We start from the raw sequence: 23,697 nt of genomic DNA on the forward strand, positions 1-23,697 counted from the left end.
TTCTTTGAGTAAATAGTACACCTTGATGCAATCTGAATATGCTGTTAATTGTGGAAAATTTGGATAGCCTAATGTGCTTTTAAGTAATTTCAGCTTATCATCTTGGTTTTATTCTCTCCTAATGTCTTTACAAATTCTCTTCAGTTGTCCCTCCTCTTCAGTGTGGATTGTTATACTAAAAATGTGGGCATCCTCTGGATCTCGCGTTGGTTATATTTTCTCTTCGTTTACCTCTATAATACACAACAAAGCATCCATCAGCTATCACATTCTCAGAGCCCTTAATACGTTTAATTTCTATATCAGACTTCTGTAAATACAATGTCCACCTTGTTAGTCTTGGGTGCTCTACATAAATTTTGCCTAAAGGTGGTCACTGTATATGATTATTTTATGACCTAATAAGTAATGTTGAAATTTCCTTAACCCAAATATAATGTTGAGAGCTCCTAGTTCGGATATACCATGATTCTTCTCAGCCTGTGACAAAGATCTACTAGCAAACACTATTGTTTTGTGGACTTGCTCTTCTCCTTCATTTTCAATTTGAAACAATTCCATCCCCAGACCATATTTACATGCATCTGATGCTAGGCAGAAAGGCTTGGGGAAACCGGGATGATTCAAAATTTGACTGTTTATCAAAGCTGCATTAAGTTCTTCAGAGGTCTTTGACACTCCTTTGTTCACTTACAGGGCATTCTTTTTCAGTAAATCTCTTAAACAGGCTGCGTTGAATAATTGTCACGCCATGAATTTTTGATAAAACCAAATAGTCTGAATATTCCCTTTAAATCTTTAAGACTTTCCTATTTGTAGGCGCTGCCAACTATTTCAGGATCTGGCTTTATCCCTTCTCCATTGACAATATTTTATTTCTTTCTCAATGTTGTCTAATTTCAACTTCTTTCCACCACTTACTGTGGTTTCCAAAACTCGATCCAGTAACATGCAATGTTCTTCCCAACTGCTAGTTGAAATTAATACATCATCCATAAACACAGTTATTCGCTTCAACAGTTCATCACCTAATACTTGGGACATCACCCTGATGAAAGGACAAACACTGATATTCAAACCAAAGGGAACTACTTTACATTGGTAACATCGTCGGTCAAATAGAAAGGATTTGTACTTCTGCCATTATATCCATAGAGGTGGAAAAATTTCATGCCGTTAAATTTCTGTAATAGTTCATCTATATTTTTGGGCTCATAACTTTATTTTCTTCAAAGCTCTTGCATCCAAAACAAGCCTAATAGGTCTTTTTTGGGGACCACAACTAATAGATTATTATATACACTAATGCCCCTTTTGGTTATGTTCCATTTAAGCATTTTCTGAAGCATTTCCCTTATTGCTTCTTTATGCACCTCCACAATCACAGTGTGTGTTTTTTTTAAAGTGTGCATCATTTTTTACTGTTAGATAACATTGGTAATCTTTGACTAGTCATGGCCGGTCCAAAAATGCGACCTGGTGTTTACTTACAACCCGTTTCATCTCATTTTTCTGCATTTCTGTCAAATTCGATAACTCCACTACCTTTTCTTCCATTCAGACCCAGATGTTTCTTATTTCATCAGGACCTATTTCCTCCCTTTCTCCATATTCATCGTATCCCACAATATCCTCCTTTTTCCTGCAGCAGTGTATAGGTACACCACATTGCTCACCTGCTGGAGACTGCTTTCTTCCTGCAGACGGCAGTCAGCCACTTCCTATGTACAGTAATGACAGCTTCATTATTCCCAAAATCTATCTTCCCTTTGTATTTTTGCAGAAAATGTGCCCCAAGCAACATCTCCACACTGAACCTGAAAATTATCAGGAAATTCTGGTACAATTACTCACACTGAATCTTTACAGGTAACATGACCTCATGAGTTACTGCTTTCTTACTTTTACCTGTGCTGCTACAATTTTTATTGTTGAGGAGGGCATAATAACTATTTCTTTCCAATTGGCAATAGTATCTACAAAATTTTTTGACACTGCACGTTCATCTAAACCACTATCAATTAAGAAAGGAACTTTTTCACCAAAAACTGTAACCTCTGTTATCAGTCACCCTGATCGTTCTTCAACAGTTCCTGGATCTGGTTCTTCCAGTAAATCCCGCACTACCTCATGTCTGTTGAATCCTATTCCTTCTGCGGAAATAACACACACATTTAGAGGACTACTTCTTTTTTAATTATGGCAGCTTTAATTAATTTGTCTACTAGTGACAAATCAAAACATTTCTTGAAACATTTACCTTCTCTAATCCTCTCAGATTCTGCAACACTTCCTTTTATGTTGTCAGAATTTTCAAAAAAAAACCAACTTTATCTACTTCTGTTGCTGCATCACTATTCAATGAGCTTTCTTCCACTCTGGCGACACCTTCTTTGACATTTGAAACTGGCCCGTCACTATCAGACAGAATCTCCTCCCTTTCCTGTGGTAGGTTTATAGTACCTGTACCACTAATCTGTTGTTTCATTGGTTGCTGGCTTACAAAGGGCTCTGCTAGTGGATTTAACCTATTTCTGGAAGTCTGCAAATGCTAGCTTCCTTACAGATTGCTGCTAGTTTTCCTCATTGCCTACTCTTCCATTAGCCATAGCATTCCATTAATTTGGCTGTCTGGGATGCTGTTCTGCTGTCTCAAGTGATTGCTGATTTTGATAACTGTCATTCATGTACCCATAATTTCTACATCCAGTGAAACCCCCTTGTCTTCTGGACATTCCTCTCCGACGTTAGATCTTTGCGCACCTTTTTACTTCACTTTTGCCTAGTTGGAGTCCTATAATCTCTATTATTATTTTCCTCTTTTTTCCAAAGATTCTTTACCCTTTTCAAGTAAAAAATGAGCTTGTTAATGTCGCCTCTGGGTGCAGAAATTACTTTCTTTCACCAGTATAAAGGTGATTCGTTTTCTAATCCCATTATAATTTGTTCCGTTTCTAACTTGGTAGCCATGTAATACAAAATAGTTACCACTTCCTGACAAACCTCTTAATAGTATATTTCTTTGGGTTAAACTTTCACCTGACCAAAAGCTGTTTAATACTTCCATCTGTTCTCTCTTCCCTCAGTATTCCCCAAAGAAAGTCTAAAACTTTCCATGCTGTCATCCTTGTCTACCATAATATTAGATAACACAAAGCCTATCTTCTCTTTGTCATTCCGTGACCTAGGTAACACATCTTCAAAATCACTCCAGAATGCTTTGGGATGCACAATCTTGTTAAGATCAGAGCTCAGAAACTATCTGTGGTTAACAAAGGCAGTTTGAGGACTCTGCAACACCATTTATCATTACATGACCACTACTGTCAGTAATTTTCTGTTCTACATTTGTTAGTCTAATGTCATGCTAGGTTATCAGTTACTACTGTACTAAATTGTGACCAGTTAGTTTCTAAATAATTTATTCATGCACCCACATGCCCTCCAAACAGTTTACTTTTGTCACTTTCCTCCTCAATTTTATAGCCAGAATTTATGATCCTCGTTACACTGTTTATCAACATGATCTACTTGAGCATGTACTTTATTCAAGCCAGCATTTAACTGTTCACCTAGATGTTCATTACCTTCAGTAATTTGCTTTATATGGGTAGTTAGCTCACCTTTTACTGTGACAATACAATTCTTACGTTCTTGTTTCGCATGGCATATTTGCCCTCTCACGCTTTCGTTAAGTTGTGATAACTCATTTTTTACAGAATCACTTAAGCCCAAAATTCTGTGACCAATTTCCTACAGAATTTCCTCTTTAAAATTTTTCAATTTATTATCAGACTGTTCTTACTGTTCTATAAATTACTGATTAATTTCAGAAACTAATCCACTTATTTTACTATTTGTTTAATTACCCAGCCCACTTATTTTACTATCCACATCAGACCGAAGTTCATTTGTTTTTGTATTCATTTCCTTCATTATACTGCCAGTACCCCCATTGTTTTGGAACATTGTTGCAATGCTAACTTTCTGCTCACCAGCCTCTAATGCTGGCTCTGTTTTCACTTCAGTGACAGTAAATGGTACCAATTTAACATTCAGACCAGGTGTCTGTTCCCTACTTGTTTCTTGACTTGCAGTACTTACATTTTTCTCATCAACTTCAAATCCTGTCCCTTTTATTACTTCCTTCATAAAACCTGGTGCTAACTTAACATTAGCTTCCACCTTGTTTTGTTCATTAATTGACCCATAAGTATCGGATGCTGAATTTTGATAACCACCGTCTTCAATTTGACACACATTAAAAGTAAATCTATCCACACACCCACACACACACACACACACCAAACGTAGGAAAACACTACTTAGCTTTTTCTTCGCATTGTCAGTACACCGAGATGCTACTGTGAGTCCATCTGCCACAGGGTGCCAACACTGGTCCAGTTTCTGGAACCCCACAGCACCATCCACGGCAGCCAACTGCTCCTTGTGCTGGTCTGCTACTGCTCGCTGCTCCACGGTGTGCTGTTGGCATTCTCTGACCCCTCTGCCTGCTGTGTCCTGTCCCTCCGTTAATAATGTTCACAATATCTGGACTGGGTTTAAATCCTCCTCCTATCTCTTCAGTTCAGAAGTACATCTGCACACATGTGGTTCCTTCTAACACAGGTTTTATGCTGCTGCTATTAATGTTCATTCAGCCTTGAACTTTAATTTTCCTGGCCGCTAAATACACAAAATGTGGTAGAGTGCATTGACTTGTCACTACCCTTCAAACAATCTGTCCACCTACATGGATAGGCTTCAGGTTGTCTCACCCTTCACTCTGTGATGGTATATGCTGGTTTAGCCGACAAAAGCAGCGTTGATGAAAAACCAACTAAATACTTATCACGCAAAGGCCAGTCTCATCACATGGAAGTTTTGGATGACATGAAGTGTTCACACGTGAATATCTCTTTATATAACTGACTCACAAGACTCAAACTTTCAAAAATGATCAATACTGTAGTCACTCTTCATCAGCGACATGATAACTCTCGTGTCATATATCTGAGGCACAAAGCCTTACTGAAAACCGTGAGAAATGCTGAATTCCTATTGGCTCATATATTAAGTAGCCAGTCAGATCATCTTGAGCACTTCTATACTCATGGTATTTCTAATGTCATCCAAGCAGATTGCCACAAGTAATTTATGCTAGAAATCTAGTAATTCATAAACTAAATACAGTTTAATGAACACAGAATAAAATTCCTTTCCACAAAATAATTTACTTGTAAATTTTACTCCGTGTCTCTTCTGGCTGCCTTTACAAAATCGGGGTCTCTGTGACATACATCACAAATTTCCCAATTGCAGAACTTTCTCACTCGTACACTTACATAATTTTAATAAAATATCACATTCTCACTTTACGGATGTGCTCCATTCATTTGCTTTCTCTCCAAAACACTCGCATAACCAGAACACAGTGAAATAATAGTTTTACAGTGTATTTTTAGTTTCATCATAAGTCTCTGGTAATGAAACTGAAGAAAATTCCAGAAAATTGTATTATATGATCCTGTCCTCTTAGTTGTAGTTTCAATTGATACTATAGATGAATACATTACAGTCCCTAACGCGGTTTCCCAATGCCAGCATGCTTATTGGGTATTTTAGGAAAAAATTTATATGTCCTTAAGCATTGAAGTTATTCATTTCAGTTTTTATCAGCATGGTTGAGTTATCCATAGATTTTCGGCATATAAAGTATGAAAAAAATCAGTTAATATTTAATAGTAGTTCTTCAGATTCATAGAAAGTATGTGTAACAAATTGCACGCAGCATTAATCAAGTACACAGCGCGCTCGACCCAGTGGCCAGCGTGAGAACCACACAGCTGCTCTCCTCCCGACTCTATGGCAAGCTACGCTTTCAACTCAGGACAACAACTCGTAATAATTTGCTGCATTGCAACCTGTAATACAAACAAATCGAGGAGTAAAACGAGGGTGTTACATGCCACCAAAATTATTTTGTATCTACTATCTCATGGGCGTGCGTTCGGTCAGGTGCTGCAAGGTTTCTTTGGTAATGGCGGCCCATTCTTCGTGGAGTGCTGTGCTGGAGGGGGTGTGGGGTGTCGGTGGCGGTCAGTGGGGCCTGGCGTGGGGTCGGCGTTCCAAAACATCCCATTATACTGAGTGCACTATCCGAAAATTACCTCGAGCAATTAAACAGAGAACCGACTCGTGGAGATAACATCTTGGACCTATTGATAACAAACAGACCCGAACTTTTCGACTCTATAAGCGCAGAACAGGGAATCAGTGATCATAAGGTTGTTGCAGCATCCCTGAATATGGAAGTAAATAGGAATATAAAAAAAGGGAGGAAGGTTTATCTGTTTAGCAAGAGTAATAGGAGGCAGATTTGAGACTACCTGACAGATCATAACGAAAATTTCTGTTCGGACACTGACAATGTTGAGTGTTTATGGAAAAAGTTCAAGGCAACAGGTACGTGCCGAGTAAAACTGTGAGGGACGGGAAAAACCCACCGTGGTTCAACAACAAAGTTAGGAAACTACTGCGAAAGCAAAGAGAGCTTCACTGCAAGTTTAAACGCAGCCAAAACCTCTCAGACAAACAGAAGCTAAACTATATCAAAGTTAGCGTAAGGAAGCCTATGCGTAAAGCGTTCAGTGAATTCGAAAGTAAAATTCTATGTACCGACTTGTCAGAAAATCCTAGGAAGTTCTGGTCTTACGTTAAATCAGTAAGTGGCTCGAAACAGCATATCCAAACACTGTGGGATGATGATGGCATTGAAACAGAGGATGACACGTGTAAAGCTGAAATACTAAACACCTCTTTCCAAAGCTGTTTCACAGAGGAAGACCACACAACAGTTCCTTCTCTCAATCCTTGCACAAATGAAAAAATGGCTGACATCGAAATAAGTGTCCAAGGAATAAAAAAGCAACTGAAATCACTCAACAGAGGAGAGTCTACTGGACCTGACGGGATACCAATTCGATTCTACACAGAGTACTCAAAAGAACTTGTTCCCCTTCTAACAGCCGTGTACCGCAAGTCTCTAGAGGAATGGTAGGTTCCAAATGATTGGAAAAGAGCACAGGTAGTCCCAGTCTTCAAGAAGGGTCATCGAGCAGATGCGCAAAACTATAGACCTATATCTCTGACATCAATCTGTTGTAGAATTTTAGAACATGTTTTTTGCTCGTGTATCATGTCATTTCTGAAAACCCAGAATCTACTCTGTAGGAATCAACATGGATTCTGGAAACAGCGATTGTGTGAGACCCAACTCGCTTTATTTGTTCATGAGACCTAGAAAATATTAGATACAGGCTCCCAGGTAGATGACATTTTCCTTGACTTGTGGAAGGCGTTTTATACAGTTCCGCACTGTCGCCTGATAAACAAAGTAAGAGCCCACGGGATATCAGACCAGCTGTGTGGCTGGATTGAAGAGTTTTTAGCAAACAGAACATACATGTTGTTCTCAATGGAGAGACGTCTACAGACGTTAAAGTAACCTCTGGCGTGCCACAGGGGAGTGTTATGGGACCATTGCTTTTCAAAATATATATAAATGACCTAGTAGATAGTGTCGGAAGTTCCATGCGGCTCTTCGCGGTTGATGCTTTAGTATACAGAGAAGTTGCAGCATTAGAAAATTGCAGCGAAATGCAGGAAGATCTGCAGCGGATAGGCGCTTGGTGCAGGGAGTGGCAACTGTCCCTTAACATAGACAAATGTAATGTATTGCGAATACATAGAAAGAAGGATCCTTTATTGTGTGATGATATGATAGCGGAACAAACACTGGTAGCAGTTACTTCTGTAAAATATCTGGGAGTATGCGTGCGGAGTCCTTAGAAAATGTAGTCCATCAACAAAGGAGGTGGCTTACAAAACACTTGTTCGACCTATACTTGAGTATTGCTCATCAGTGTGGGATCTGTACCATGTCGGGTTGACAGAGGAGATAGAGAAGATCCAAAGAAGAGCGGCGCGTTTCATCACAGGGTTATTAGGTAACCGTGATAGCGTTACGGTGATGTTTAGCAAACTCAAGTGGCAGACTCTGCAAGAGAGGCGCTCTGCATCGCGGTGTAGCTTGCTGTCCAGGTTTTGAGAGGGTGCGTTTCTGGATGAGGTATCGAATATATTGCTTCTCTCTACTTATACCTCCCGAGGAGATCACGAATGTAAAATCAGAGATTAGAGCACGCACGAAGGCTTTCAGACAGTCGTTCTTCCCGCGAACCATACGCAGCTGGAACAGGAAAGGGAGGTAATGATAGTGGCACGTAAAGTGCCCTCCGCCACACACCGCTGGGTGGCTTGCGGAGTATAAATGTAGATGTAGCTGTAGATGACAGACCAGAGTATGGAAAATAGAGAGAACACCATCGTGCGTCTATTGGGAGGAATAGATATATTATTTGGGTATGATCAAGTTACCATACAAGATAGTGAAGACAAATTACAACTGGCATTACGTAAACTAAGTGAGGTAAGTGCAAGCTGCAATCTGACTGTATTTATAAATAAAACTAAATCTATGGTCTTTTTAGGTATTCAACCAGTGTAACAATAGATCTCAATAGTAAATCAATAAAACAGATAACCTATTTGAAATATTTAGAATACGACATACCGTGTGATGGAGATATGCTTATAGAGAAAAAAATTGATACGTAGCATTGTATATTTGGCACAATAGGGAGAATACCTATCGGTAAGAAAAGGAAAGACAACCAACAGAAATTTTATATCGTCATGGCAATTCATACTTTATTATATGGGGCATAAAGCTGGACCCTGAGAAATAAAGATTTACAGCAATTACAAACATCAGACATGAAATTTCTGGGATCTGTCAAAGGCTGAACTAGGGAAGACAAAATTAGAAACGAAGTAATAAAGGAAGAATCAGGGGTGCAGCCAATCACCCAAAAGGCAATCCGGTACAGAGAAAAAGGAGAGAATGTGTACTTCATACATAACCATAAAGGCAATGGATTATAAAATGTGGGGCAAGAGAAGCAAAGGAAACACTGAGGCTGAAATGCGATAGTGAGACTGGAACAGGCCATAGGCCTAACCCTGAAGAGGCAGATTACTACTACTACTACTACTACTACTACTATTGCAGATGTACCCCTGCATATCTGCGTGATGACAGGGCTTTTATCTGGAGAATGATTACTGCATATATCAGCAACTGCTGACTGCTGGTTTCTATATCTACATACTCATATACATACAGGGTGTTACAAAAAGGTACGGCCAAACTTTCAGGAAACAGTCCTCACACACAAAGAAAGAAAATATGTTATGTGGACATGTGTTTATGTGGACATGTGTCCGGAAACGCTTACTTTCCATGTTAGAGCTCATTTTATTACTTCTCTTCAAATCACATTAATCGTGGAATGAAAACACACAGCAACAGAACGTACCAGCATGACTTCAAACACTTTGTTACAGGAAATGTTCAAAATGTCCTCTGTTAGCGAGGATACGTGCATCCACCCTCCGTCGCATGGAATCCCTGATGCGATGATACAGCCCTGGAGAATGGCGTATTGTATCACAGCCGTCCACAATACGAGCACGAAGAGTCTCTACATTTGGTACCGGGGTTGCGTAGACAAGAGCTTTCAAATGCCCCCATAAATGAAAGTCAAGAGGGTTGAGGTCAGAAGAGTGTGGAGGCCACGGAATTGGTCCGCCTCTACCGATCCGTCGGTCACTGGATCTGTTGTTGAGAAGCGTACGAACACTTCGACTGAAATGTGCAGGAGCTCCGTTGTGCATGAACCACATGTTGTGTCGTACTTGTAAAGGCACATGTTCTAGCAGCACAGGTAGAGTATCCCGTATGAAATCGTGATAACGTGCTCCATTGAGCGTAGGTGGAAGAACGTGGGGCCCAATCGAGACATCACCAAGAATGCCTGCCCAAACGTTCACAGAAAATCTGTGTTGATGACGTGATTACACAGTTGCGTGCGGATTCTCGTCAGCCCACACTTGTTGATTTTGAAAATTTACAATCTGATCTTGTTGGAATGAAGCCTCATCCGTATAGAGAACATTTGCACTGAAATGAGGATTGACACATTGTCGGATGTACCATTCGCAGAAGTGTACCCGTGGAGGCCAATCAGCTGCTGATAGTGCCTGCACACGCTGTACACGGTACGGAAACAACTGGTTCTCCCGTAGCACTCTCCATACAGTGCCGTGGTCAACGTTACCTTGTACAGCAGCAACTTCTCTGACGCTGACATTAGGGTTATCGTCAACTGCACGAAGAATTGCCTCGTCCATTGCAGGTGTCCTCGTCGTTCTAGGTCTTCCCCAGTCGCGAGTCATAGGCTGGAATGTTCCGTGCTCCCTAAGATGCCGATCAATTGCTTCAAACTTCTTCCTGTCGGGACACCTTCGTTCTGGAAATTTGTCTCGATACAAACGTACCGCGTCACGGCTGTTGCCCCGTGCTAATCCGTACATCAAATGGGCATCTGCTAACTCCGCATTTGTAAACATTGCACTGACTGCAAAACCACGTTTGTGATGAACACTAACCTGTTGATGCTACGTACTGATGTGCTTGATGCTAGTAGTGCAGAGCAATGAGTCGCATGTCAACACAAGCACCGAAGTCAACATTACCTTCCTTCAATTGGGCCAACTGGCGGTGAATCGAGGAAATACAGTACATACTGAGGAAACTAAAATGAGCTCTAACATGGAAATTAAGCGTTTCCGGACACATGTCCACATAACATCTTTTCTTTATTTGTGTGTGAGGAATGTTTCCTGAAAGTTTGGCCGTACCTTTTTGTAACACCCTGTATATACAAACTTGGCAGCCACTGTATGGTGTGTGGCGGAGGATACATTGTACCACTACTAGCCATTTCTTAGAGGGAGAGAAAAATGAATGTCTATATGTCTCTAAAGTTTTATTAGAATATTATTACAGTGTTTCATGTTTAGGCTGGAAGGCATGATTTTTGTAATGGCATATGACAGATACTCCCTCTGTTCTAAAATTGCCTTAATTCTTACCTTATTCTGTTTTCAAGCTAGAGCCATTCATTCTGTGCCCATTTCTGACCCCGCCGACACAATTATGTGCAGGATGCTGAAGCGGTCGTGCCAGATGATGTTCTTCTCGGCGACGTACGAGCAGGACGTGATGACATTCGCAGAGGCGATTGTGCGTAACCCGGTGATCATCCGGCTGAAGCGCGAGGAGGAGAGCCTGGACAACATCAAGCAGTACTACGTCAACTGCCGCAATGCCGAGGAGAAGTACCGTGCCATCAGCAACATCTACGGTGTCGTCACTATCGGACAGGCCATCATTTTCTGCCAGGTGAGCTCTGCAGCAGGTGGTGTCTTGGCTGCTGCAACTGCATGTTCTTCTGTAAATAAACGACTGTGGCGAGTGATAAATGTGCCCAATTTTGTGAGACTTCAGTTTATTGGGGATAGTCGTAAAGTATTAATTGTTATTTTGAATCGCATAACACATTTTTTGTTTGTCTGCAATCCTGGTGTACATTGAAATACTCGCGCTGCAGCAGTACTGTAGCGTGGCACTAGAAGAGGCGAAATGAAATGGTAGAAGCCTGTGATAAAGTAGAGTGTTGTGTGGTAACTCATTTTTGGCAGCAGCAGGATTCTTACAGCTCTATGAGACAAATTTAAATCGCTTGAGAAATCACAACATTTCTCCTGCTTGGGTAGTGCAGTGCCTGTGTTAGCTGCTGAGAATTTTTCCGGTTGTATGGCCGTGGTCCGTGGAACTCTTCAATCCCTGGCGTTTTGTCCAAGGCTACGTTGGACATCTTCGGAGGTACTCCTGTTTGTGCTGACTGAGGGATTGAAGAGTTCCACGGACCACGGCCATACAACCCGTAAAAATTCTCAGCAGCTGAAACATCCAGTTGTGAAAGGCTTTATTGGATGAGTGCCTGTGTTGTTCAGGAAAATGATTCACGGAACAGGCACTGTAGTGAGTACAGCCGTTATTTCCGTGAAATGTGTTTGCAGTTAAGAGTATGGCCGACCGTCTGCTCTAAGATGGAATGACAATGAAAATTTGTGCCGGACTGGGACTCGAACCCGGATTTCCGGGTTATTGTGTGCATGTCTGAAGGAACATTTCATTATATTTCTGAACTACACAGGCACTGCATTATCCTATTTATCCAGCTTTCAATTAAAATGTCTCCCCTGTCTAGGAATATACATAATGATATCAATATAATAGAGGGAAAAATTCCACGTGGGAAAAATTATATATAAAAACAAAGATGAGGTGACTTACCGGACGAAAGCGCTGGCAGGTCGATAGACACACAAACAAACACAAACATACACACAAAATTCAAGCTTTCGCAACAAACTGTTGCCTCATCAGGAAAGAGGGAAGGAGGGGAAAGATGAAAGGATGTGGGCTTTAAGGGAGAGGATAAGGAGTCATTCCAATCCCGGGAGCGGAAAGACTTACCTTAGGGGGAAAAAAGGACAGGTATACACTCGCACACACACACATATCCATCCACACATACAGACACAAGCAGTGCAGGTTGTAGTCACACAACTGACGACATACGGAAGTTTGTGTCTTGCCGTAAGTTGTTTAATTTATTTATTTACACGTCAAGTTCCGTAGGACCAAATTTAGGAACAAATCTCGGAGGTCGTGGAACATGTCAGTACATGAAATTACAATATAAAAGTAATAACACACAAAAATAAAATGTTTATGAACCTGAAAAAAAGTCAAGCCATAAGTTTAAGTACACACACTCAACAGTATAACATAAGAATCAGCTTAATTTTTCAAGGAACTGCTCGACAGAATAGGAGTGACCCCTGAGGAAGCTCTTCAGTTTCAATTAGAAAGCATGTTGATTACTGCTAAGATTTTTGAATTCTAGTGGTAGCTTATTGAAAATGGATGCAGCAGTATACTGCACACCTTTCTGCAGACTTGATTTCTGCCGAGTATTAAGTGAGTGAAAGCTGCTTATTCTTGGGAATAAGCTAATACTGTCAACAAGAAATGTCAGTAAGGAATATGTATATTGAGAGGCCAGTGTCAAAATACACAGAATCATAAACAGGGGTCGAGAAGAGGTTTGTTAACTTGCACCGTTTATTACCCGCCCCACCCATTTCTGAGCCAAAAATATCCTTTTAGAGTAGGAAGACGTACCACAAAATATAATTCCATATGACAAGGTGAATGAAAATAAGAAAAGTAGACTAATTTTCGTGTCGAACAATCACTTACTTCAGATACCGTTTGAATAGTAAAAATGGCAGCATTAAGTCTTTGAACAAGATCTTGAACGTGGGCTTTCCACGACAGCTTACTAACTATCTGAAGACATAGAAATTTGAACTGTTCAGTTTCACTAATCATATGCCCAATATGTGAAATCAAAACATCAGTTTTTGTTGAATTGTGTGTTGGAAACTGTAAAAACTGAGTCTTACTGTGATTTAGCGTTACTCTTATTTTCTACAAACCACGAACTTGGGTCACGAACTGCACTGTTTAAAACTGAGCCGATGTTGCACACAACATCCTTTACTACCAAACTAGTGTATCAGTAAACGGAAATATTTTAGAATTACCCATAATACTAAAGCACGTATCATTTATATAAATAAGCAACAGAAGTGGCCACAACACTGGTCCCTGAGGCAACCCCCACTTGACTGTACTCCACTCAGACCCCACATCACAGCCAATTTCAACACTGTGAATAATGACCTTTTGCTGTCTGTTGCTAAAGTAAGAGCTGAACTAAATGTGAGCTACTCCCTGTATTCTGTAATAGTCGAACTTCTGGAGCAATATTTTGTGAACAACACAATCAAACACCTTAGGTAAATCAAAAATTATGCCCAGCATTTGAAACCTTTTGTTTAACCCATCTATTACTACAGAGAGAAAAGAGAATGTAGCATTTTCAGCTGTTAAATGACTTCTAAAGCCGAACTGTACATCTGATAGCAAATCGTGTGATATAAAATGGTCAATTATCCTTACATAGACAGCCTTTTCAATAACTTTAGCGAATACTGATGGCATAGAAATAGGTCTAAAATTGTCTACAGTATCCCTTTCTCCCCTTTTATAAAGCAGCTTTATACTGAGTACTTTAATCATTAAGGAAACTGACCATTCCTAAAGGAAATTACAAATATGGCCAAATACAGGGCTAACATGTGCAGCACAGTACTTTAATATTCCGCTAGACACTCCATCATAACTATGAGAGTCCATAGTCTTCAGCGATTTAATTATTGACTCAATCTCCCCCTCGTCTGTATCACAGAGGAGTATTTCAGACATCAACCTCGGAAAGGTATTTGCCAAGAAAGTTATACGATTCCCTGTAGAAACTAAATTTTTATTTAATTCACCACCATTACTTAGAAAATGATTGTTAAATCTGATTTATCACTACCTGATACTCCTTCGTAAAATTCCTACATAACTCCCCTATGCTGTGAGTCACCTAGTCTAATGATAAGGTGACTACTCACGGTAAGTGGGAAATTCTGGTTCCACTCCTGGTGTGGTCTGCATTTTCATTGTTGTCATTCCATTATACAGCTGATAGTTGTCCATATTCGCAGTCGGGAATACATTTTGTGTATCTCCCCTGCTTATGAAACAAATTGCTCCACAGTACCTGACTTCATCAGTCAATTGTGCCACTCTGTTTTGTCTCCAGTGGCATGGTGTGGTATTGTGTTCATAATGATTGCAGAGTGTACCAGAATTGCAGTCGTGCACCTCGAGACAAACGGAAACTTAATTTTATAACAACAAAAATAATCAGTTATTGATAGTATATTATAAATGGACACACAAAAATCTACTTACCAAGTAGAACCAGGAGAACATACAAAGAAAAGGATTGAACTTCCACAAGCTTTCAGATCCAGTGGCTCCTTCTGGCAGAAGAGTTGAAGGGGATGGAAGAGCAGTGAAGGAAATGGACTGGAGAGGTTTAGGGAAAGGGGTACAGTTTAGAAAAGTCATCCAGAACCACGAGTCGGGAGATTTACCGGACAAGATGAGAAGGAAAGAGTGTTTGGGGACTGAGGTAGTAAGAGTGAAAAGCTAAGTGCATTGTACGTAACAGAGGTGGTAGGGGGGGATGGCAAAAAATAGGAAAGTCAGAAAATGAAAGATGTAGAAAACAGAAATGGAGTGAAGAAATAAGTTGTTACTGTGAATAAATGCTGAGACAGAAGGAATTGCTGCATATTAAGGCCAGGTGGGTGACGAGAACAAAGGACATGTTGGGGAAAGAATCCAGATTGCGCTTGTGGTGAAACTGGCACCGAGGCCGTGACTGTCGTATTGTAGTGCGTGCTCTGCAACAGGATATTGTTTGTTGCCTGTGTACACCCTCTGCCTATGCCCATTCAGCCTGACTGTTAACTGGGTGATAGTGATGCCAATGTTAAAGGCTGAACAGTGTATGCATAACAGCTGGTATATGATACGTGTCACTTCACATGTGGCTCCCTCTTTGGTAGTATATGTTTTGCCAGTTGCAGGGCTGGAACAGGTGGTGGCAGGACTTTGCACTGGGGATGGTCACAGGGTAGGAGCCATAGGGTAGGGAGATGGGTGTAGAAGGAGCTTAGCGTCTGACGAGAATATTGTGGAGATTGGTAGTGCGACGAAAACCGATTCTAGGTGTCGTAGGCAAAATCTGACAGAATGGGCCTCATTTCAGGGCACGATTTTAGGAAATTGTGGCCTTGTCAAAGTAGCTGACTGATAAATTAGAGACCAGTATTATACTGGGTGACAAGTTGGAGGGATCAGCAGTACCAGGATGGGATGTGATGGCCTGGTAAATCTGCTTTTGGACTAGGCTGTTGGGTAGTTATGTCCAGTGAAGGCTGAAGTGAGAGTGGCAGTGTATTGCTGTAAAGAGTCTGCATCCGAACAAATACATTTGCGTCGAATGCCGAGGCTGCGCGGGAGAGAACATTTGACACGGAAAGGATGGCAACTGTCAAAATGTAAGTACTGTCGTTTGTTAGCGGGTCTGATGTGGACGGAAGTGTGTAGCTGGCCTTCGGTGAGGACGAGATCGACGTCGAGGAAAATTGGCGTGGGATTCGGAATAGGACCGTGTGAAATTTTAATTGGGAGGAGGTATTTAGAGATTCCGGGAATTTGAACAGGTCAGCATCACCGTGAGTCCGTATGGCAAAGGTGTCAGTTTCAGTGTGTCACATTAAATGTTCATTTTATTTTCTTCCTCTGATCATTACACCCCGATTGCAGTACTGCAACGTGTTTAGTTGTTTGGATACATCCTATTTGGACATTATAGGGTGTTTGTCTTGCTATTTTCAACAGTAGCCATTTGTTTAAATGTTTCAGACGAGGAAGATCGCGTCGTGGCTGTCTGAGAAGATGTCCAGAGATGGGCACGCAGTGGCACTGCTGACAGGAGAGCTGACGGTAGAGCAGAGGATTGCGGTTCTCGACCGCTTTCGGGAAGGCATCGAAAAGGTGCTAATCACCACCAACGTGCTCGCCAGGGGTGAGTCTGCCGTTAATCTCGTGTCGAGTTAATCGGTTTGGATACTGCCGAGTGACCTGTTTATTGCCTAAGTCTGTGTCTGCAAAGGCGTGGGCACGTGGGAGCACCTTCGAGGGACACCTGGCAGTTGTAGTCGTAGAATCCTATGTTTCTTCGTTTTGAGAAGAACAAATTGCCAATCCTTGCACCACTTTGAAGTCTTACCAAAATCTGACACAATATTTGTATAGCTATCCTCGTATAGTACTTAATTATAGCTAACTGAACAGTCTACAAGAATTCTTGGATTACTAGTTATATTGTTTATGAAGTTGTAAATGTACAACATGAGAAGCAAGGGTTTGAACACAACTTACTGGGACACACGTGAAGTTACTTCCAGATCTGTCAATCAGTCTCTGTCCAAGATAATATGCTGCATCCTCTCTAGCAATAAATCCTCAATCCAGTGTGGAATTGTGTGTGATACCCCATATTATCATAGCTTATTATTAATGTTGATATGATACCAATGTTACAATAAATCCATCTCTTTTGAGGTATAAAATAGAACTCACCAGCTATCGCTGATTGGCGATGCTAGCAAAATTAATTTGTCCTGTTACGCTTGTCACACTGCACAGAAATCAGCCTACAGATGAATTTATACGTGCTAGATTAGTCGAACAGTATGACTGCGGTAATAATACTTGACAAATGATGTAACAACAACTCACTGTCTTTTATCCCCCCAGGGGGGCTCACCACTCTTTTGTGGGTTCATGCTTGGCTACCACGGAGCCTCAGCCTTTGCAGCATTTTTTCCTTTCCATACTACATGTCTATCTTCTTGCTCTTCTTTCTCCACTCCCTTGGGGAACATGTCTGGGGTATTATTGGGAATGTTCTGCATTCTGTTGCTGACGTGCGAACAGACTCAACTTTGTTTTTTGCTCTCTTTTCCTTACTTTGTTTCCCTTCTCCTCTCATTCCTCCACTTCGGCGTTTGAGGCTCCTCTTTCTTTCTTCCCCCCCCCCCCCCCTCGCCCCCCCCGTGTGCACTTCTGAAGGCTGGCCCACACGTCTGAAGTGAAAAGGTGACTGGGTAACACGTAATTCCCAACCCCGGGTCAACAGGTAGGGTTCACGCGTACACTGTGGTATAGGCCAGGTCCAGGGAGGGGTGATTACCTGAGCTGTAACCTTCCCAGATTGCCCATTGGTCCCTCTGTCAGGTGTTCAGGAGGTGTGAACAATCACCTAAGGTGGGTGCACTCCCTTGTGAAAAGGGCCCCCAGTCGGAAGGAACGCGCCATCGGAGATGCTGGCAATCGTGCGCAATTTCCTCGTGACGAGTCAATCGTCCTCTCCGTTGACGTCGACAAAACGTAAGTGTAATGAGGCTCCCGATTCGAAGACCCTTCCTGCTGCACTGGTGTTCCTTGTAGTGTCACGTACCGAAGACGGTCAGTCCTTCGCCACGTTCAATCAGTCTTATTCAGAAAGGTGTTGATGCCATTGCTGGCCCTGTGAAATCCTGCTCTTGTATAGGAATGGCACTTTGCTTTTGGAGTTGGCATCTGATTCTCGAGCACAACAACTGCTTGCCGTCTCTCTTATCTACGGCTACACTGTTCGTTTCGAGGCACATAGATCTTTGAGTTCTTCCCGTGGGGTAATTTACACCAGACTGCTTGACAGTCTACTCGAGGCTGACATACAATCTTACCTCTCTGACCAGGGTGTCATTGCCATCCATCGTCTAATGAAAAAGGTAGATTCGTCCTCGGTGCCCACCCGCACTCTTTTCCTCACCTTTAATAGGGTGATGCTTCCGTCCGAGATCAAAGCAGGCTACGAAATAATCACAGTCTGGCCGTACATTCCGAATCCGATGCGCTGCTGCCACTATCACCGTTTCAACCACACTCGAACATCTTCACGGCACCCAGCCAAATGTGTAACCTGTGGCAGGGATGCACACGAGGGCAAATGTGCACCGCCTCCTCCCCACTGTATCAACTGCAGTGGCGGCCATCCCACTAGATGAGTGGGCTGTTCAGGAGGTTCGCGTAAAGGAAAAAGTGCCTTACCCAGTAGCTCCCAAGTTACTGGCGAGTTGCAAACCCTGTGTTCTCCTGTCTGGCACATACAGTTCTGTTCTCGTTACCCCTCGCTCCACGAAGGACGTGGCGATGCAGGCGTGTGACCTCAAATTTGGCTCTGAGGTTGTGAAATCACCCAGTGTCACGGTAGCATAACTGTCCCCCATCCCGCTGTGCAAGAAACCGTCACTTTCGCCCAAAGGGGCGAAGCCACCCACTCCACAACCAGCAGGAAGGAAAGGTCAGGAGTAGTACTCTCGTCAAGACATCCTCAGTTCCTCCGGCCAGACGGCACCCTAGTCTTCCTCTAACTAGAATGGCTCGAAAAAGTTCACTAAAGATAAACGGTCTACCCTGTCACCAACTCGAAGATCCAGCTTGTCGGTGTCTTCACGTGGTCCCTAGCCCTATAGTCTGATTTAAAGTAGTTGTCACTTGACAGGCAACGTGCTGCAGGGCTCCCGCCACCAATAAACCGATGGCAGCCGGCGCTGTCGGCTGCCACTGCGTTGCCACTTCGCTCTGCCGAGCTGACTAAGGCATTGGGCCAGCCAGTCCTCAGCGAGCCGTTGTAGACGTGCGGGTGAGAGATTTGAGTGACTTATAGCTTCGCGTGTTTACGATGTCTGATGGAAGCGGTCGCAAGAGAGGGAGGCCGAGGCTGCACACTCCTCGGAAACCTCCAAAAAGTGGCGGACATGGCGTCGTTATACGCAGTCAGGCGCGTGAATACGTGTGTTCCTTAAGGGAGTATTTTGAGAGAGAGAGGGAGGCAGGAGGGCCTCTCGTTCCTTTGGATAAGGTGGTGGAGCGAACTGCAGCTGCTCTGCAAGTTAGCGAACGATCAGTAATAAGAATCTGCAAGGAGAAATTCACGAAAGAAGGCTCAAGTGAATCAACTAAATTGGAGACACCTGGGAAAAAGAGGCGACTGGAGAAGAGGGTCACAAAACTTGACTCTTTTCAGGAAGATGGCATTCGTCGTCAAATATACGCATTTTATTCGAGGAAGGAGTATCCGACACTCAAAAAACTACATGCTACCCTCACAGCGGCTGACCTGTTTCAGGGTAGTAAATCGTCTTTGTTACGAGTCGTGAAAATGTTAGGATTACACTATAAATCCATCTCTGGCAGAAAGTTACTAATGGAACGCCAAGATATTGCAGCCTGGCGATGCCGCTTTCTTAGAGAAATAGTGGGGACAAATTTTGATGATATCGTTTGGCTTGATGAAACGTGGGTGAATGCAGGACACAGTTTAAAAAAAGGCTGGACAGACGGTACCATCAGTGGAAGTATGGCAGCTCCAATCGGCAGAGGAAAAATGATAATTGTAGCACATGCCGGAAATTCAAAAGGTTTCATTCCAAATTGTCTGCTACTATTCAGTTCAAATAAGACCTCCGACTACCACGAAGAGATGAACCACAATAGTTTTGTGAAATGGTTTGAAGACTGTGTGCTCCAGAACTTAACAAAAAACTCTATCACTGTTGTGGATAACGCTCCTTATCACTCAGTAATACAAGACAAAGCACCCACAAAGGCAACGAGGAAAAACGGCATTGTTAGCTGGTTATAGAAACATAAGGTGCAGTTCGACAGTAATTTGACAAGGGCAGAATTATTAGAACTTGTATCGCAACACAAGCCAAAGAAACCGATTTACAGTGTGGATGAAGTAGCAAAAAAATATGGGCGTAAAATGCTCAGATTGCCTCCTTACCATTGCCATTTCAACACAATAGAGCTGATTTGGGCTCAGGTTAAGCGGCATATTCCTGAAGAAAATAAGAAATACACATTAACTGAAGTGGAACGCCTTTTGAAAGAGGCAGTTGAAATTGTGACATCGGAAGACTGGCAGAGGGTAGTGCATCACGTGAAAGGAGTGATACAGGACGCATGGAACAATGAAGGTATCTTACAACAAAGTGTCGAAGACTTGATTATATCTGTCAATACGAGCAGCGAGACGGATAGTTCCACTGACTCTGACTCTGAATTAAGCGGTGTTTTCGCATTGTCTGATTAGTGTGCAGTGTACTTACTGCCATTAAATAGTGTGTTTGTGAATTTATTTCGATTAATTCTTATTCTAGTTGTGAGACTAAGAAATACTGTTTGGCCAGCTCTCGACATCTCCATACGGTAAGTTAGACTGAATTTTAATTCTATTTCATTTTGTATATACACGAAGATGTTATTCAATGTGTGTAATAGTTTTCGAGATTTGCAATCTAAAGAAGAAAACTTTTCCGGACGCGAAAATTTCTCACACTTCAATAGTTAATGTAACAACGGCCCTAATTAAAACTAAGAAAAGATATTTGATTTGCTTATAGATACCACTGAGACTGATACTGTACGTAAATTTCAAAATATTTACATAATATGTATAGGAGATAGAGATTTTAAACGCCATACTTGTTTCGAGTTCAGTACTGATAGGGTTGCTTAAAAATTCTGTTTTCAGAAATTTATATACAAGAAACGTGATGCTCTACGAAAACTTTTAAAGGATTCTTTGCCGAGTGCATTATTTTGTTAATGAATGGAAAAAAATATTTTGCTGTGACACCAATAGTTTTTCAGTAATGACGTGATAAGTTAGAAGCTGTTTGCGAAATCGAGAATTTAAATGGTTTCAAACAAATTAACATAACTCTTGTCCTAATTAAAATTAAGAATAGATATTTGACAGATTGAGAGACATTGTAGAGATATACATCATATGTGGGTTTGAAATTTTTTACTTACTTTTTGTAGAAGATACAGGCTTTAAAACGATTTTCTATCGCTGGGGGTAGCGATGCGCTGAGGCGGCTGCCTCCAGCCAGTACTTGACGTGACAACGCCGCAACTTCGCAGCGCAAACGTCAAGTGACAACTACTTTAAATCAGACTATAGTCTCGTGGGGTCAACATTCCATCTCGTATGGGTGTCGTGCTGCTCATATGGGATGGCCTTCATAGTCAAACTATCTCCCTGACTACCCGTCTTCAAGCTGTTGCTGTTCACCTTTCCCTTCCCCACACGACTTTCTCCCTCTGTACCATTTATGTACCTCTGTCCTCCGATGTCACCAGGGCCGACTTCGTTCAGCTTATTGTGCAGCTACCGCCGCTGTATTTGCTACTCGGTGACTTTAATGCGTATCATCCCCTTTGGGGTTCTCCCAGGATCTGTCAGAGACGTGCCCTCTTGGCTGACGTCCTTAACCTCTTCTGCCTTAACACTGGAGCACCCACTTTCCTTTCTGACTCCTCGCACACCTATTTCCATTTGGACCTATCCTTTTGCACTACCCAGCTTGCCCGTCATCTTGAGCGGTCCATTCTTTCTGACGCCTACTCGACTGACCCTTTCCCGTGTACTCTCCATTTCCTGATCCCTACTCCATTGCGTGCACGCCCAAATGGCACCTTTACTCCTCCCTGGCGACTTTCAAAGAAAGAGATTTCCCCAGTTGCGATGACTAGGTGGACTACCTCACCAACGTTATCCTTACTGCTGCAGAACGTTCCATCCCTCGCACTTCCTCTGTACCGCATCGTGTCCCAGTCCCTTGGTGAATCGAAGCATGCCGCAACACAATTCGCACACGGAGACGTGCTCTCTGTGTTTTTAACCGCCACCCTACACTAGAAAACTGAATTCAATATAAACAGATGCAAAGTGTCGTAGAGTTCTTTGGAATAGCAAAAGAGTCAGCTGGAGTTCATTCACTAATTCTTTTAACAGTTCCACACCTTCCTCTGTCATGTGAACCAAGATCCGTTCCCCAATTTCCGGCCTGACAGCAGCTGACGATGTCACTGTGGATCCTATTGCTAACTCCAATACCTTGGGCCGCAACTTTGGGAAAGTTTCAAGCTCTTCCCACTGTCACCCTGCCTTTGTCCACCAGAAACGAGTGGAGGCGGCTCAGGCAATACCCTTCTCTTCCCAGAATTGTGAGTGCTACAATGCCACCTTTACTATGAGGGAGCTGGATCGTGCTCTCAGTTCGTCCCGCTCCTCAGCCCCGGGGCCGAACGCCATCTACATTCAGATGTTGCAGCACCTCTCTCTTGCGGGCGAGCACCTTCTGCTTAACACATACAACCGCATCTGAGCTGAGGGCACATTTCCTGGATGCTGGTGTCAAGCCACTGTCGTACCCATACTAAGCCCGGTAAGGACAAAAACCTTCCTTCTAGCTACCATCCCATGTCTCTTACTATCTGTGTTTGCAACGTGACGGAACATAAAATTCGTGCCCGGCTGGTGTGGTGGCTCGAGTCTCGCCTTTTACTCACGAATGCACAGTGTGGATTTTGAGTGCTGGATTCTGCAGTTGACCTTCTCTTTACTTTGTCCACCCACGTGATGAATGGTTTTCTGCGGAAACCCCAGACTGTTGCCGTATTTTCAATTTGGAGAAGCCCTACGACACCTGCTGGAGATCTGGTATCCTCTGTACTCTTTAATGTGGGGCTTCTGTGGGCGCCTGCCCTGTTTTCTTCGGGCATTTTTACGAGACCGAGTTTTCAAGGTGCGTGTCAGTTCTTTCTTGTCAAACACATTTATTCGGGAAAATTGTGTGCCTCAGGGTTCCGTCCTGAGCGTCATCCTCTTTGCTATCGCCCCTAACCCTATAATGGACTGTCTCCCGCTGGGCATCTCCAGCTCCCTTTTTGTCGATTTTAGCATCTATTACAGTTCTCCACGGACCTGTCCCACCGAGCGGCGTCTTCAGCACTGTCTTGATTCTCTTCACTCCTGGAGCATTGGCAATGGCTTTTGCTTTTCCACTGACAAAACTGTCTGCATGAATTTCTGGCGGCACAAATTGTTTCTCCCACCATCTCTACATTTTGGGCCCATTGCCCTTCTGTTCGTTGACACTAAGAAATCCATGGGGCTCATGCTTGATAGGAAACACTCTTGGTCCTCCCAGGTATCTTACCTGGCAGCTTGCTGTACTCGGTCCCTCAATGTCTTACTTGTCCTCAATGGTACTTCTTGGGGTGCC

General features: G+C 42.6%; 1 protein-coding gene across 1 annotated transcript in view; it reads left to right on the forward strand.

Moving 5' to 3' along the window:
- Positions 1-23,697, forward strand: part of LOC126213181 (DEAD-box helicase Dbp80-like) — a 154,002-nt gene that overhangs the window by 118,542 nt on the left and 11,763 nt on the right. Inside the window, exons 7-8 of the mRNA XM_049940809.1 lie at positions 11,131-11,368; positions 16,430-16,592. Of these exons, the coding sequence (XP_049796766.1) occupies positions 11,131-11,368; positions 16,430-16,592 (401 nt within the window). The remainder of the gene's footprint in view (positions 1-11,130; positions 11,369-16,429; positions 16,593-23,697) is intronic.

The sequence above is a fragment of the Schistocerca nitens genome, chromosome 11 (genome assembly GCF_023898315.1).
Source record: "Schistocerca nitens isolate TAMUIC-IGC-003100 chromosome 11, iqSchNite1.1, whole genome shotgun sequence".
Classification (NCBI taxonomy): Eukaryota; Metazoa; Arthropoda; class Insecta; order Orthoptera; family Acrididae; genus Schistocerca; species Schistocerca nitens.